General features: G+C 41.8%; 1 protein-coding gene across 1 annotated transcript; it reads left to right on the forward strand.

Moving 5' to 3' along the window:
* Positions 1 to 6,160: 6,160 nt before the first annotated feature.
* Positions 6,161 to 17,224, forward strand: RBX1 (ring-box 1). The gene is made up of 5 exons (XM_056481814.1): positions 6,161 to 6,341; positions 8,747 to 8,825; positions 14,358 to 14,428; positions 15,650 to 15,735; positions 17,045 to 17,224. Exons 1-5 carry the CDS (start codon positions 6,225 to 6,227, stop codon positions 17,055 to 17,057), a joined length of 366 nt encoding a protein of 121 aa, XP_056337789.1. The 5' UTR covers positions 6,161 to 6,224; the 3' UTR covers positions 17,058 to 17,224.

The raw sequence follows: 17,224 nt of genomic DNA on the forward strand, positions 1-17,224 counted from the left end.
CAAAGGTAGTTCTTGCATGAACAAAGGGAGGTAAGAGAATAGGCCTTTGTTTTGTCTCCTCTAGGGATTCAAAAGAGTCTGGTGATGACTGCAAATGGTTTGGGTGTGTGTGGTACTGGTAGATTTCTGGCCTCATTCCAGCTTTCCTGGTTCCTCAAAATTACTTACAATATTCCCATTCAAACTTGTGCAATTGATTATCTTGAATGGTTTCAGACTCACAAAAGATATGGGATGTGAGTGAGATCTTCCATGATAAACTCATGAGTATTTCTATATATTGAGGTAAAGGAATTAACTCCATGATACTCAGTGGAATAAACTTAGAACTTTCTATGTGTCTTGCTGAAACCTCCCCAAAGCTGTTGCATCTTATTCTATTCTTTAATTTTTTTAAGTCTTGTTGACTGCAGGTAAGTGGGAGCGTGTTCCTAGTGCTGGATATGTCTCTTTCCTCTTTCTCCTAACACAGGTCAGTGAATCCTTAAACTGGGTTGAGAAATAAAATTTATGAATGTGGTGAGAAGAAGAGGAAAGAAATAAACCACAAAACTCCCATCATGACTGGAGGGGAAAGAAGAAGTGACTATGTCACTTTGCAGTGGTAAATTACCAAAAGCAAAAACTACCAAAAGTAAAAATTACCAAAGCAGTAGGCTCTGCACTTACACTTGCTTCTCTGCTCGCTCCTATCTTCTTCTTTTTCTGTGGCTGTCAGAACTGGGGAGCTCCTGTGTTCTGATCAATGAAAGCTTGCTGCTTCAAATGGCCCTTCTTTCCACTAACGTTTTGGAGATCCAGTTGTGCTGAGTTTGGAAATTAAAGGAAATGGTGTTTAACACGGCAAGATACATCCAAGGTATGTTCAGTATAGAACTGGCAGAGACACCCTCTCTGGTGGGATTTGCTGATCTAGATGCTGTAATGAACTTTCCAATGAAGTCCAAAGCAAGGCTAACATTCAGTGTGTTGTCTTTATCTAGGCATTCATAACAGAGAGTGGTTAAATGTTACAAACCACCACAATGCCAGAAATACTGAGCCTCATAACAGAGAGTGGATAAATGCCAGAAATACTTTAAATCCTGCCTTCTGAGGACTATCTAAGTTAGGTACCACAACTTCTTATTCCTCCTGATATGGGAGGCAGAGGATTGATGGCTCCCTCACTCTTGGCTTCTTTTGTAATATCCATATAGTTTTTGTGCCAGAAATTGCCATGTCTGTGGACCACCATTTTTTTCCCCACTCCTTTGTTTCTTGCTAAGAAAAAATTATATAAATTTAGTCAATTCTTTTTTTTTTGCCCTGAAATCACATCTGAACTCACTTCAACATCCCCCTGTCTAAAACCAAACAAAACCTACCAAAAAAGTGGCAGAAGAGCTTGGATCTTCACAGTTTTCAATTGCCAAATGGTGCCTTTGCTACAACTACCAGAGACTTCAATGAGATGTTTTTACTGACAGCAGCATCTTTCCTATTGTGACAAAGAAGGATGGCAAAGGCTAATGGATTGTGTTTTACTGAGCAGAGCCTGCAGTTAGGAATTTGATTCCATAAAGAGATCTTTGGAAGAATTTTGGGATACTATATTTCTTTGAAAAAGAACAAAGAATTAATGCAGGAAACAATTGCAAAGCTACAACTCAATGGTTGTCACCTTTCATTCAAAAATCATCAAAATCTTTGATTCAGTGGAGGTGGCTTCTAGACCTCTCTTTTTTTTTTTAATTTTTTTTTTTTGTCTGATTTTAGTGCTTGTTCCCTCTGTATGACTCTCTCCCTACGTTCAAGACTGTCAGGGAAAAGCTGTAGATAAGAATATCTGTAAACAGTGTTTTAGTGTCTCCCACACAGCAGTCTGGAACTGCCTCCCCTCATGTTTCTGAAGGTTCATGGATTTCCCAAATCAGTAGGAGTTTATTGATTTATATACAGGCAAGTTTGTGTTACTACCTTGGTTACTCTTGTGCTTTTTCCTGGCTACTGCTAATTAGCCCAGATCTTGCAGTGTTGCTTACATGCAGTAGTAAATGAATATAACTACTTTTATTGAGCTATCACACTGTTCTCTCTCTCTCTTTTTTTTTTTTTTTTTTTTTTTTTTAATGCTCATTTAAAGAATAAAAGCCACTTTGAAAACTCTTATCTGAGCAATGAGAGATCCAGACTGTGACCTGATCCTCAGATGGTGCAGTCTCCTGCACTAGGACTATCCCATAGCCTCTTGTCACCCCATGCAGTCCTTTTGAGGTACTCAGGTTAACAATCATCACCCCCTTTGCTACTGCTTTCCTGTTAGTTACCCTCTGAAAGGCTTGTCCTCTCTCTCAATTGCAATCCTAGCCTGTCTCTGACATCTCATTGGGATCCCAGCTCAGGTTAAAGATTCTTTTATTCTTCCCTGTGTATACATCTTTTTTTTTTTTTTTTTTTTTTTTCAGTTGTTGTAGGCAGTCTCACCCTCCTGCTTCTGCAGCCTTGTGATTAACAGAGGTGCCCAGGCTGCAGCTGACCTAGAGGGGTGGCGACTCTCGGGCGCTCATCTTGCCTCCCCAGGCTGCAGGCGGCGTGGAAAGTCCCGGCTTCCCCGAGGCCCTCCGTGCAGCCGGGGAGCCTGGCTGTGGAACGTTTCCTTTCCTTTCAGCACAAGCCGGGATGCTGCTTTCTCTCGGGAGGTGGCAGCACAGCCAGATGCGATCAGCGTACGCAGTCGGATGGCCAGAACTGCAAAGGGCTGGCAGGGAGGTGGGAATGGTGTTGGAATCCTTCCGAGATGGAGCTCCTTAGCTGGGAGCAAGGATTAAGGTGGGGAGCACAGGGGTGCTCATGCATAGGAGGGATAGCTTCAAGCCCTTTCTTGAAGAGGAATAGAATCAGCCCAGCATCCTCACGGTAACATACTGGGATCCCTCTGTCCTGAGCGTGTTCCTCTGTATCAGCTGCAGCTGATTGTTAGGCATGGTGTGGGGCCCGAGATGCCCGCTGTGGGGACAGTGCCATTTGCTGAGCCTGCAGGCACAGCCCCAATCGTCTGTTTATTCATGTGTGGGGAAAGGCTCTGCAGGAGTTTGGGCAGTCAGTACATATGGTGGGTTTTGTAAGCACCCACTTTCCTGCGGGCTGCCACAATGGTTGCATGTTACTTTAGCTATCAAACAGTTTAAGGTAAAATGCCAGGAGAAAGGAAGAGCAACAATCAGTCATCATCCCATTAAATGCTACAACCTGCTCTTCTCTCAGAAGCTCATCTGTTCTTTTTAGCCGGTTTGGAGGCTCCCATTCTGTACTGAGGTTTTAATAATGGATTATAAGGACAGGGGTACTATATGGGGTTTAATGTGGCCATCATCTGGGAAACATAGAGGTGGGGTGTTTGGGTTTCCACAGAAAGCGAGCACAGTCTGGTCCAAAAATCTATGGGATATACTGCTTAATCTACCCCTCTGGGTCTGTTCTCTGAATTCAATTTCCCTATGCCAAGCACACTGAATCAACTGGAGATGCTACAGAGCTTTCTTGGGAGGTTGCTTGCCTACCTCTTAAACTTTGAGAAAGTTTTGTGGCAACACAAAATAACCATAGATTCAGTTTTGCCCCAGCAGTAATTTGTGAATGCTGTCTGTGGGCTTGTGCATCCAAAAGCAAAGGGTGCTAGAAATCCCAGCTTAGGCAACTCAAACAAATGGAGCATTTCCACAGCAGTCCAGGAACACATATTCAAAGAATGCACGTATGAAGGAAGGAAGCATTTGAGGAATAAATCCCACACAGGATAATGTTGGTGACTGCAGAAAAAAAAAACAACAAACCACCAACAGAATGAATGTAAAGGAGAAGGGCAGAGACTCCAAGACACTGGTTTTGAAAGGTTGGTGGTACCTTGCCTTTTGGAACAGTCTTTGACAATTGGGAGAGAGTTTGTCCGATTTTAATTGGGAGTAACCATATTCACAGCAGGTGTCACATGTCACCTAGTCCATCTGTCTCCCTGCCTTTTCAGTTTGGCAGTCTTCTCTATTTTCCCCTGCATGTCCCAGAGATTTGAAAAATGACCCATTCTTCAAAGCATCCCTGGTAATTTGGACCACACTGTTACACCACTTATGAGACTGATGCCTTTCAAAGCTGCAGCCGCTCCTGACAACCTTCTATAACATATAGCCTTAAGAGGGGAAAACAGGTCTGAGGAGATTCACTTTTACTAGGAGGAAAGACATTAGGGATGGTACTAAAATCAACAGAAAACAGATTATTTCAAGCAAAGAAGGTAGCTTAGTCCTTTCTATGAAGTGCAGGACTATAATGTCACTAATTTCACTTTGCAGAGTGTACTGGAAATCTCTTAATGCACTTTTTTTTTTTGGTAAAATGTATCTGCATACACTGATCAGTAAATATTAATTAATTAAACACGCATGTGCAGTATGTGTTCTGTCCTGCACCATGTTTGCTATCTTTTTTGTTTTCCTAAGAACACTCCCACCTTTTTAGCAAGACTTAAGATCTGCATTGCTACATTGTTTTTGCTGCCAGATACTGAAAGATAAATCCAGACCACGTGATTGCTGGCTGCATGGCTTTACCCCATTGGCAACCACTTCATTTCCCCCTGGTGACATCAGCTGAGGTGGGGAGAGTATAATTTTATACTACTGTAGTCACTTAAAGTGAAAATGAATGTTAACATCTCTCTGGTATGTGTATGCCCTAGTCTACATGTTTGATCAATGTCCTGTTTCTTACTGAGAAATGTCCTGCTGGAGACGTTGCCTCTCACATTTAGGAATTAGGGTTAGAATTGATGCTTCTATTAATAAGAAATCTTGCAAATTCTGCTTGGAAAAGAGCTATTTTCATGAAGGTGAAAAGTACATTTTCTCAAGTGCCCAGCTCCCATTTTCAAAATACTCATTTCCAGTAGTCCTGAATATGGAGCAACAGGACAGAAACCTGAATTTATGTAGCTGCGAAGTATAGCAATAGATATGCCCCATAACCAAGCAGCATCTGGGGAAAGGGGCAGTCAGTGAAATGGAAGCTTTCCATGTAGTAATAAGAGGTGTTAAAGGGTGTTTACATAGTGGAGGGCATTTTTCTTCTTCAAACTTACCTTTATTGTCTGTGCAACTTTCAGGCTCAGCCTGGTGCTGCAAATATTTAGGTATGTGCGTAAGTCAAGGCACAAGTGTTACATGTCTTTCAAATATTAATCCCAATCCAAATATTAAAATTATTCCAACACATCCAATGACAGCATCATCTTGTTCTTACTGCAGGTCCCTGCTTTAGGTTTAAGTCTATTTGGAGGGAGCCAGACACCCCACCCCAGCAAGCACTGTGTCTCAGGAAAAAGCTGTATGCACACAGCAAGATGGGTAGAAAGGAGCCAGACCAGAACAGTGCTGTTGGGCGCAAGTACTTATGAGAGGTAGAGTACAGATATTGCTTGTCTGTATCTATGCAAGGGAATGGCCTTTTAGTGCTTCTACAGCTTCCTCTTTCCCAAATCTATGGAGCAGCACAGTGTACAAATGGATTTAGAAAGGGTGGCTCTTCAGAGAAATCGCATCTCCACGGACCTGCAAGGCTGGGAGAAATTTCAAGTCCTGCAGTTGTACTGCCCTCCCCATCATGGGGAATACTACCACAGACCTTCTCGGGAAGATACTGACTGAGGAAGCTCCGAGAACCAGCTCCCGTGCCTGTCGTCCCCATCCGTGCAACAGAACAGGCGAGGCTTCGGTAACTCTGGCAGCCCCTTTCAATCCATGTTAATTGTAACTACTGTAAGCCCAAATCGCACGCCGTAAACGGCGCGTCCTGTCTCCAGCAATTCCATGTTCCTTTTTAAAAAAAACTGGACTGCGGGAGAACAAAAGGGCTATAGCACAAACACCGCCGGCCCCACCTCGTTCTGCACCGATCACGATGGGCGAAAACAAGTTAGAAGTTTATTGAGAGCTGAATCCCCTCATGGGAAGAGAGCAGGGAGGCAAATCCCGAGGGATTGTAGCGAGGAGCTGTACCGAGACTCCGAACGCCGCCGGCAGAGTGACGCGCGAACTCGGCGCGGCCCCGCCCTGGCGGCCGCCCTCAGGAGCGCGCCCACGTGACCGCGCCCTCAGCCCCCCGCACCTGCCGGAGCGGAGGGGGCGCGGCCATGGGATGGCCCCACCCACCGCCCCCGCTCCTCCGGCCCCTGCCCCGCCCTGCCGCGCATGCGCGCGGAGCAGGACGGGCCGATTCACGCACCCAAAATGGCGGCGGCAATGGATGTGGATACCCCCAGCGGAACCAACAGCGGCGCCGGCAAGAAGCGCTTCGAAGTGAAGAAAGTGAGGCTCCGCCGGCGCGCTCCTCCGGCTGCTCCCGGAGGGACGGGGTGGGGCTGGGGCCGGCCTGATGCCGGCGAGCGGGACGGAGAAGGGGGCGACTTCCCGCTCCCCTCACGGAGCCGGGCGCCCGGTTCCGCACCGGAGGGGCGGGGCGAGGCCTTCGGGGGGGTCCTGGCGTGCGTCCTAGCCAATGGCTGAGGCGGGCCGCTGCACGTGCAGCTGGAGCTGGCCAATCAGCGGGCGCGGCTGGCGGGGTGGGAGCAGAGCAGGGGGCGCCGGCGGGGCCGAGCCGGCCGGGTGCTGCCGTGGCCGGGGGCTGCCGTGGCCGGGGGCTGCCGTGGCCGGGGGCTGCCGTGGCCGGGGGATGCCGTGGCCGGGGGATGCCGTGGCCGGGGGCTGCCGTGGCCGGGGGATGCCGTGGTCGGCGCCCCGCCGCTCGCTCCCCTCGGAGCCCGACGGGCATCGGCTGTTCCGTAGCCAGAGCCTCTGCGCAGCTGGGGCCGGCGAGTAGCGCTGCAGCCCTTCCGCCTCCCCATCACCCCCGGCCGCTGTGGCCCAGCCGCCCGGGCTGCCCCATGTACTGCGCAAAATGCTTTCTACAAATGTCTGTGGCTGACTTGTCTCCTCCTTATTTAAATCGAGCCATAACAACGTGTTAGCGAGCAAATGTTCTCATGCCACCCTGGCTTTGCCTCCTTGCTCAGAGCAGCCATAATATCGCTCTCCTATCCAGCGCCATCATTTTGTCGGCTGGGTCACGGTGACAGTCCAAGGCTCTTCACGAGGGTGTAGAGAAGCGGGGATAGATTGTGTGGGCTAAGGTATAATTTGAGGAAAAGTGACCTCTAGACTGAATATCAGTAAACATTTCCAGTGATTCCTGCTTGTGGATGAGTTTGTTTGAAATGCAGCTGCCATCAGTGATGATGGAAACCCCTGGATCTGTGCAGAAGGAAGTGTTTGGGTTACATAATTGTTTGTCATTTGGAAATAGGGACAGATATAATGAGGGTGGTAGACAGTGGCATAATTTATGTGTCAGTGGGATTCCTCCTCCCCAGCAAGGTACCAGAATCTTTGCTGCATGTGTGGCTCAGTACAGGTGTGTGGGCCATCAGAGTAGACCATGATGGGACAAGAGATTAAGTACTAGAGTGTATGGGAGAGATAAGGGTGCTGAGAACTTTTATCTCAGCTGCCTTGAAGTATTAAGTCTATGAGAGATGAGTAGCTCAGCCAGAAGGCCAGCTAGATTTGAAGTTGGAAGTTTGGGGAAAGAAATGAGATCACTACTGGTGCATGTCGTAAAAGATCTGGTAGTATTGTGAATACTTTTATATTGGTACTAATGAAAAACTGAAGAGCTTTCAAAGTCCATACTGCCTATCAATACTTGGAAGTCGGCATTCCTCCTTTAGTATCCCAAACTGTGGGAAAGCAATGAAAACACTGAGATGGAAATAGAACACAGTAGAGAAGATTTACTATACTACAGTCAATGCAAATATATACTGGAAAAATGTAAGGGGAAAAATAATCTATACTACTTAAGTGGTAAATGAAGATTATCCTGGTTACCACTACAATATTTTGGATTGCTTTGGATGTTGAAGGCAGGCGCATTTATTTAATGAGTTTACAAAAAGTATGGATGATTATGGATTATAGATTTTGTCTGGAGGAATAAAAAGGTGACATTTTTTTCTGCAAGGCTTGCCCTAAAGTCCTCAAACCCTTCCCCTGAAGTAGCATGGGACAGTGCTATTGCTTTTTTATACGAATAAAGTAAGTCTTTGAAAAGTTGATTTGGTAGTACTTTGAAATTTTTATATCCAGCCATGCTGATAGGTTGTTGGTTATTAACCTTTTGTAGGGAAGATTTTTCAGGAGTCAGTGGAGAGTAGCATTAGAGATTTAGTTCTTGACCCCAACTGCTCTGAAGGGTGATTACTAGGAGAACTGCTGCAAATAATGGGAATTCCTCTTAACAAAAATGACATCTGAATTGGTCTTTCTCCAAGGGACTGTCCTTTCCTACAGAATTGGCATGAGCTGCATCCTTGCCATTGGATCTTGAATAGAAATCCAGATGTTTGCATTTGTTTCACAAAAAAAAAAAAAAAAGAAAAAAAAAGAGAAAAGAAAAGAAAAAGACTGTGGAGTTACCTTGTTTTTCAAGCGGGAAGGAGACATTGTGTCTGGGAGGTTTGTGAGTGGAATGTAGCACTTCTTAGTAACACAAACTCGTGATGAAGAATGTCTCTGGACATCTAAGATTTGGTTTTTCTTAAATATTACAGCTTTTCCATTTTAAAAAGTACATGGGATCTTGAAGAGTAGCGAGCATTTCTGTCCACTGTAAATTGAATCAAAACTATGTTTTTCTTTTTTCCTCCTCTCTCCAGTGGAATGCTGTAGCTCTGTGGGCATGGGACATCGTGGTTGATAACTGTGCCATTTGTAGAAACCACATTATGGATCTATGTAAGTAAATGGGGGTGGGACACAGTTTGGACTTGAGGATATAATTCAGCAAAGCTTTCAGTTAGTAACTAACTCTTCTGCTAATCTCTCTTTTATGTAATGCTGAAGTCTCATAATCTATTTTTGTGACCTCTGTCACCATACTGCTTCTTCTTCACCCTTTTCTTGTAAAGGGTAGGATCACTTGATGCTAGATCAACAGATGTGATGCTGGTGAGTGTATTTTGAATGCAACAAAGAAGAAAAGGAGTAATAATAAAGAGGAACTGAAATTGTTCAGGGTTGTCAGGCATTGCTTACAAAGAGAGGAATTATATTTCAGAGTTGGGGAGGTTGCTATGAGTGTCAACTTCTCGATGACACTCATTAAGATGAAATCTTGTGACACTGTCTGTGTCTGTGTCTGGCCAGGAAAGGCATGGGCCAGCAAATTAATTTGACTCCTCATTCTATAAAACCTGCCTTGCCCAACTAACTTAGTACTTGTTATAGTAGGGGGAATTTTGTTGCCACCTAGAAAATTGTTTGTTCACTTACAAAGGGGAGTAATCAAATGCCAAAGTAAAAAGCAATACATCTTTAGTATTGGTTTGATTTTAATTTTTTTTCTGTATAATCTTGATGGTTCGTTTCTATCATGAAATAGGTTTGTATGCATGAAGTCACTATTTTCAGTCCCTTAGAATAGTGGTAATGAGTACAAACCCATTTTTTTTTTCCTCAAAAATGGCAAAGTACTGTTGGCACCATAACTGTCCATCTTCTTTCAACCGTGAGGGACAGAAGACCTTTTAACATACCCCAGATAGACATTTGCCTATATTCCTAGAGTGTGAGGCTGGTGGAACCCCCCAAAACAAGCCCAGGTCCAAGGACAGTGCCTGGGCATGGCCTGTCCTGATCCCATTGGAATAGTTCTGTTGCACTTTGGTTTTATGCAGTCACTCTTGGAACCAATCCTATTGGCAACTTCTTGTCAGTAAGACTGTATGGAAATAAAACACTTCAGAAAAATGAGACTTCAAGTTTATAGGAACAGCTACTGAGGGATGCACCAGATTTTACTTCATATTTAAATAATAATTACAAAATTACTTTCAGAAGCTTTATTTGGGTGGGGTTTTTTTGTTTTTTTTTTTTTAATAAAGAGAAAACACACCTTAACACACTGGTCTGAAAATGGGTTAAGCAGGTTCATTTCTCTTCTTGGGGACAGAAATGTTTGTATTTTGAGCCAGCTACTTCTATCCGTGCTTCAGTTTATTCTTGGTTATTAGACAGGGGATGATAGCACTAAAAAGAATGGGAATTATGAAATAAATTTGGATTCTTTAATGTAAAGATTTCCTTTTTAAGTGTCTCTAACCTGTGCCATCTTGGAAAGAAATTTCAAAAGAGGGTGGACACTGGGCTACAACTTAGTCTCTCAGGTTTATAATATATTGAGAGGGATGCATTTTGCTGACAGGAAAATGGAAATTCAAAGATTTATTAGAATTTGAGTTACATTTATAGAATTTACGAATGTATAGAATAAATATATAAAATCCTGTAATTCAAGACAATTATTCATGATGAGAGGCATGTATTTTAAGATAGGAGGTGCTGGTGTGTTTCATTCTATCTATCTGCCTCAAAATTAATTGTGCCTTCCATGATGGACCAAATACAGTCTCATATATTTGCTTTTTTTTTTTTTTTTTTTTATAAATAGCAAATAGGACATATGGGATGAAGGAGAGGTGTGGAGGAGATGGAAGGAAAATGGACAAATGCTATTTTTCAGTAGTAAATTTTGTTTATCAGTTCTTAAAAAATGTTTTTAAAAATTCCTACCAATATGTGGATGATGGTTGAGAGGAAAAACAGTAAAGGAAAAAGACACAGGTAGATTTTTTTTCTTATTTGAGTTGCTCAAGGGTAACATGTTATTAATTTGTATGAGTGGTTATGAGGAGCCTGGACTGCAAATGACAGACTAAAATTGACAGCATACAGAGTAGAAGGGATATCTAAATTGGTATTCTGAGATCAGTTGGCTCTGGATTTGCTTACTTCCTTGTTACAGATCATGTTGTTAATGTTGTTAAAAAACTCTTTAATTAGATTTTCAAACATAGAATGTGAAGTGATGGCAAATTGAGAAAAAATTAATAGAATGTGCAGAGAAGAACAACAACAAGATTTGATGTGATAAAATGCAGGATACAAATATCTCCCTAGCAATGAAAAGAAACCTAGAATGGGAAAACACTAGAAGAGTGATAAGTAATGTCAGTCATAGTAATGAAAGTTTGTTAATGTTGTAAAGTCAGGCACCAGTGTTAAGGTGTCATGCAGTTCTCCCCATGTATGTGCCTTATGACTCAGTAATAATGTGATTCAAAGGATCCCCCTTGCCCTCAGTTTGGTTTGTATTCAGTGTACAGAAGGAATGAGTAGATTTTCAGTGTTTTGGTTTCATTCTTCTCTGCAAAGACTCAGGTTCTGTTCACATTTTGCTTTAGTCTTTCGTCAAAGGCTTGCTGTCTGGTGCTGTCACTGCAGCATTGTCAGTTGGAGAGTGTTGACAGTTTGTTTAGTATATTGGATTATCTTCTGCCCTAAAATGTGTAATGTCTCATTGTAGTAAGATGACCAGTATAGCTTTGAACTATGTAAAACATGCCATCAAAACACTGTCCCCTTGCTTTGACAGTAAGACACCAAGTACCACAAATCCAGCTTCACAAAGATAGATACGTTGCATAGAATCCAGAGAAGAATCTCAGGATGTTTATTAGATGGAATGGGTCTGGATTTATTTCTTGATGTATAAATACACAGATGATTTCTGCAATAGAAAATGCATAGGATTCAGAAGCTGCCATTATATAAGATGCATTTCCACAGCTCTCTGAGTTGAAACGCTTCCATTGCATCTTTCACAATTATTTACAGGTATTTCAGGTTTTAGCTGTATCTTTCTGTCCTCACCTGCAGATACTCTGTCAAAAGCAAGGCAACAGAAGAGTCATTCAGTATTCCTCCAGTACCTGTAACTATCTGATTCTTACAGCTTCTTTAGGGTCAGCAGATGATAAATAGCTTCCCTTTCTTACAAGAGCCAGGATCAGCAGCTTTCATTCTAGGATGGAGATTGTCCATGTGTTATATTATTTTTTTTATTTGTTGATATATTGCCCTTTTCTGCAACAAAACAAGTACAAGACTGAAAAGTGCTTCAGCTTTTGGGAGGCCCTTTTTTGGCAGCCAAAGGTAGCAGTGCTAGCAGTAGTCTCCAGTAGTCTCTGTGTTTGATAAGGGAGCTAAACCTGGGTGTCTTTTTGGAAGGGCTTTCCATCACCACCAGAGAACTCCTCCGCAGCCACTTCCACAGAAGTTCATCTGTCTCTTAAACTTTTGGGACTGTCATGCTTTGGACTGTCAGTGAAAGCTTAGATTTGTCAGTGAAAGTTTGAGTAATACTGAAACTAATGTCAATGCTGCTTCTTTTCCTTACTTAAAACATCTTTCTTCCCTCTCACTCCCAGGCAAAATACAGTCCTTCAAATCTTGAAAAATTAAAAATGGTGTTCACACAGCTCTAGTGTTAGGGCCTCTTAGAGAGGGAAAAAAAAAAAAAAAAAAAAAAAAAAAAAAGACAAAATAACATAAAAAATGGGCTAGATGGACTTCAAGTCTAATATGCCCAATATTTTGTTTCCAGCAGAGAAAGAGAAAAAACAAGATAAGTACATTGTGTGCTGGAGTATTTTCCTTGCTTTCAGCAGAGGCTTTCTGAGTTAAACTTGGCTTACACTGACTTTTGTCCCTTCAGATTAATTCCCTCATCTTTTCCTACTACTCATCTTCTCACTGTTACGTGTTACTGTACCATCTCTGGCTAGATATTTAAAAGTTAAAATACTATGTCCCGTGACCATGAGTCCATACTTCAGTAAAGTTGTTGCTACAATCTCAGGTGTAGAATTTTATACAATTATCCAAACTAATTTAAGTTCTCCAAGGATCTTGAGCGTCTTCCATATTCTTAATCAGATTTAGTTTTATTGCTGTACATATTGAGAGATTCAGGATTTAAGACCTCAGACCTTTCAGAAGTACTGGATTTTGTTTTCTGCTATAGGCAGGCAAAGGATTGAGCTTCGGTCTCCCTGCTGTGGTATATCACATCTTTGATGTAAACCATATGATAAATATAGGTTCACTCAAATCTTGTAGAACAGCTGTTGCTATTGAGTTTCTTCAGACATCCGTCTTGTTTTGAGTAGTTCCTCATGACCAAGGTTGACATTTCATATATCTCAGAAAAAATGGAGAAAGGGATGAATATGAATATCTTTTATGTTGTGCACCTCCACACCTAAAAAGTGTGAAAAATGGAGAAAGGGATGAATAGGACAGAAGAAACAGAGATCACAATTTTCAGCCAAACCTGTGGGATTTGAAAGGTTTTGAATATTTAATTGATGAATCAAATTCCTTTTCCTCTAAGCATATTCATGCACACAAAGAGTGAATAGAGAACTGGAGCTCATTCAGACACCTTCATTGCCAGGAAAAAAAAATCTGCAGAACAAGAAAGCAACAAGTCCATGTAGTGAGTTCTAAGACGATAATCTATCAGCAGACCTTTTAAAATCATTTGGGCTTCACTCTTAAAGAAAGCATCCTTCTGCAAGAAGTAAAATGTTAGTCTCATAGATTTGTGCTGTTGATGGTGGAGGAGTTGGAAATATCTTTTTTTCTTCTGAAAGTTCTTCTTGAGCTGGAGCAGAAGTGAATTGTTCGGGCTTTAGAATGGAGAACTGGCTTGTAGGATTTATTTTCTGGGTGTTGTTCTTCTTTCTTCACTCTTTTTCATCTCCTTCATCCATGCCATCTAACATAAAAGCCCAAACAAAACCCAGACTGATAAATAGTTAGGGTTGGGGATTGTCCTGGATACTCAGCTCCAAGGTATAAAAATTCCAAACCATACTGTATTTCCTATTGTGGATTTTTGGGATGTACTTACCCATCAGAAGACTATAAAGTAAAGACAGGCAAACTCCAGCATTACATGAGCAAATTAACTTGCATATAAAGTACATAATGTCTGACAGGAATATATCAGAATTTGTATTGAGAAAAACCTGGGAAAGAAGTTAAGCTAGATGTACGGTCAACTCATCATCAAAAGACATCTCTGTGAACACAAGAGGAAAAAAATGAAAGTATTTATCCTTGAAATTTGGGAAGCAGACATATGTTTCCAGCAGATGAGCTATGTACTTTTGCCCTCTGGAACTCTGGAATACTAAAGAGTAGAGGAAGGATGAAATCAGGATTAAGTATGTTTTGATATTATATTTTTGGGAAAACAGTACACATTAAACCAATAGCTCTTGATACTTTCTGGTGTGTTAAATACCACAAAAGAGCTCCTTCTCCTCTGCCTACATTTGCTATTATGAAGGAATCTACCAGTTAGTGTTGCATGTACATCTTTAACTCCTGTGTATATTTGTTCAATCTTTATTTTCACAGGCATAGAATGTCAAGCCAACCAAGCATCGGCTACCTCTGAGGAGTGCACAGTTGCATGGGGTGTCTGCAATGTAAGGAAAACTTTTATTGTGGAGCTTGTGTGGGATGATGCTGTCCTCCTTCTTTGAAGATGTGGGACAGAATGAGTTCTGTAGCATGTTTCACATAATCCACCACAAATAAGAATTTTAAAGTCCTTATGTTTACTAGAATATAGAAAGGAGATAGAGAGAATAAAGTGAAAGATGGAGAGATGTAATAAGACACAGAAGAAAAGGGAGGAAGATAAGCCTTAATTTTTTTTTAAAGGAATAATAGATCTTTCATTCTGAGCATGATTTTCGTGATCATGGTTTGCCTAGAAATTATACCTTTTCCTTTGCCCTGGTACTAGGATCACTTGGATGTCAGCCTGTTTGATTTGTCTATGTGCAGGCTAATTCAGAGAGTCAATCTGGGGTAACCAGGTGATTTGCTTCCAGGTTGGGGGGAAGATCAAATCAACTGGTCCCGCTAGCATGTGAACTCTAATCTTGAATACCTCTTAGGTAGCCTGGGCCTGAGTTGGAAAATAAACTATTCCATGGAATAGTGGAATAACTCCCTGATCCTCAGTCCCATCTTTACTGTGCTGTGGGACTTACAATGTGATAATGCTGGAGCAGGACTATGAATGTTGCAATTCTGTTTGCAGAGGACAAGAGCAAAATTTTTAACCATGTCAGGATATTCTAGTGTCAAAATTATGTTGTGTGTGAGAGTCATCACAAGTGAAACCTTGATTTTAAGTAGCTGTATGGGTAAGAGAAAGGATGCCCTTATTAAACATAAATGAGATTTTTATTTTCTTTCTAATTTTGCAAATTCTTATTTATTCTGGCTCTGGTATCTCCTGCAAACTGACAGAAAGCTTCCTTCAGCATGTACACATTTATATCATCCCTGCTACTCACTCTGAAATCCTCTCTTTTCTTTCTGATTGTGCTGCTTATCAGCATCTGCTTTGCCTATTTTAGCAGCTGCTAAACTCTGCACTCCCTCCTTCATCAGAAGTCAGTCAGTTGCCACTGCATGCACTGTGGAACAGGCTCCTGCTGCTGTTTCACTAATGTTTCCTCCTCTCTGAAAATGTGGATCAATTCCTTGGTGATTATCAGCTAATTGACTGATCAGTTGTCCCCACCTTTGCCTGCAGACTTGCTCTTCTCTTCTTTGATATTTTCAGTGGTAGTTTTCACATTGAGATGCATTCATACATTCTGAAATCATGTGATCTGAACTTTGTCTTCCAGCACGCTTTCCACTTCCACTGCATCTCTCGCTGGCTCAAAACTCGCCAAGTATGTCCGCTGGACAACAGGGAATGGGAGTTCCAAAAGTACGTATCCTGCACAGATTTCAAGATGAAAAGTCCACTTGTCCTGTAAATATAAGTGATCAATGGCAGATTGGTGTGTCTGAGGGCACAGCTGCTATTCAGACAGGTTCTTTCCTTAGTCACTGGTTCTAAGTGAGCTCTGAAGGAAGTCCATACAGCTGTGGGGTATGTGGGAGCTGTTAAAAAGCGGTGATTTCTACTGACATTCTCTCTAAAGAATGGAGAGCAGGAGAGAAATGGAATTAGCTAGAAGTGGAGTCTCAGGTGAATACTGTGCTGCTGCATGAGCAATTTGGGTTTAGAGGATGACCTGAATTCAGCTGCTTGGGTTCCAAAGTGTTTCTGCTGAAGTGCCAGACATCTTACTGGGTGCCTCTGTTATCTTGATAATTTTTTTATAACTCAGATAGCCTCAGAGATTAATACAGCTGATTTCCTAGCATCTGGAAATCAAGTGTCTATGTGGCCATTCCTGCAGCTTTGGCCCATTTATTTATAATTGCTGTATTGTTTGTTTTATTTAATGTTTTTTAAAGGTCTCATGTGAAGAATAGTAGTAGGAGATCCAAGAATGTGTTTTTGAGGGATAATAATATTTTGAGATGTAATTGTTCATTGAGAATAGTTAGGAAGTTTGCGTATCACTTGCTTTATTCTGCACCATTGATCTAGTAATCTTTTCTTAACTGTGAATTGTCCCTCTCCCCACCCACTTTTAAAAAAAATTAATTAATTCTAGTCAGAGTCCAGACTGAAACAAAGCAAAATAGGTATTATAACTGTTGAGGATTGTGTTTGGGATCTGGTACACAGTCAGTTGTGCAAATCATCATTTACATGACAGGTGAAGTATCAAAACCATAGTTTTGATATTAAGATGTTTTCCTGAACACACAATGAAAACTGAGTCCATGTTGCCTGGCTAATCACTTCATATTGCATGGGCAGCATGATGAGAAGCAGAAACATGAATTAATATCTTCTCATGTGTGTTCAATGTTACTTCTGGGGCTGTGACAAGCTTTGGCCTTGTTTCATGCCAGATATATTTGAAGTGGGATTCAGGGTAAAAGATAACTGGTACTGAGATCTCTTGCACATTGCTCAGATTCACTTCTGACTGGTGTCTGGGTAGCCTTTTGGGGGAAGTGAAATGTAGAGAACTTCCTAAGATTTCCTTAATAGCATTTCACCTTCATCTCATTTATATATTAATTATGCTGTGGTAGAATGAAAATACATCCAGACAAACCAGCACTCCTATGAATTGTAATTTTTAAAAAAGCATTAACATATTATCTGTTTGCAGGTATGGACACTAGAGAGATGGTCACACGCTTCTTGTTACGTCATCGAACTCAGTTGTTCTTGTCGCTATGAGTTTGTTTTAGTGACTTGGAAAGTCAGTAATGTATACAATTCTTCTTTCATGCTAATTTCTTCCTATTGTGTACCATTGAATAAAGTCTTGCTGGAGCTTCCTGTCAAA

This window comes from Oenanthe melanoleuca, chromosome 1A (genome assembly GCF_029582105.1).
Source record: "Oenanthe melanoleuca isolate GR-GAL-2019-014 chromosome 1A, OMel1.0, whole genome shotgun sequence".
NCBI classification, from domain to species: domain Eukaryota; kingdom Metazoa; phylum Chordata; class Aves; order Passeriformes; family Muscicapidae; genus Oenanthe; species Oenanthe melanoleuca.

Bases quoted from the DNA above. Each gene is read 5' to 3' on its own strand.
- RBX1 (XM_056481814.1), top strand. From the start codon at position 6,225: ATGCGCGCGGAGCAGGACGGGCCGATTCACGCACCCAAAATGGCGGCG. The intron at 8,826-14,357 runs GTAAGTAAATGG...TTATTTTCACAG, and splicing joins AAACCACATTATGGATCTAT to GCATAGAATGTCAAGCCAAC. The intron at 14,429-15,649 runs GTAAGGAAAACT...TTTGTCTTCCAG, and splicing joins TTGCATGGGGTGTCTGCAAT to CACGCTTTCCACTTCCACTG.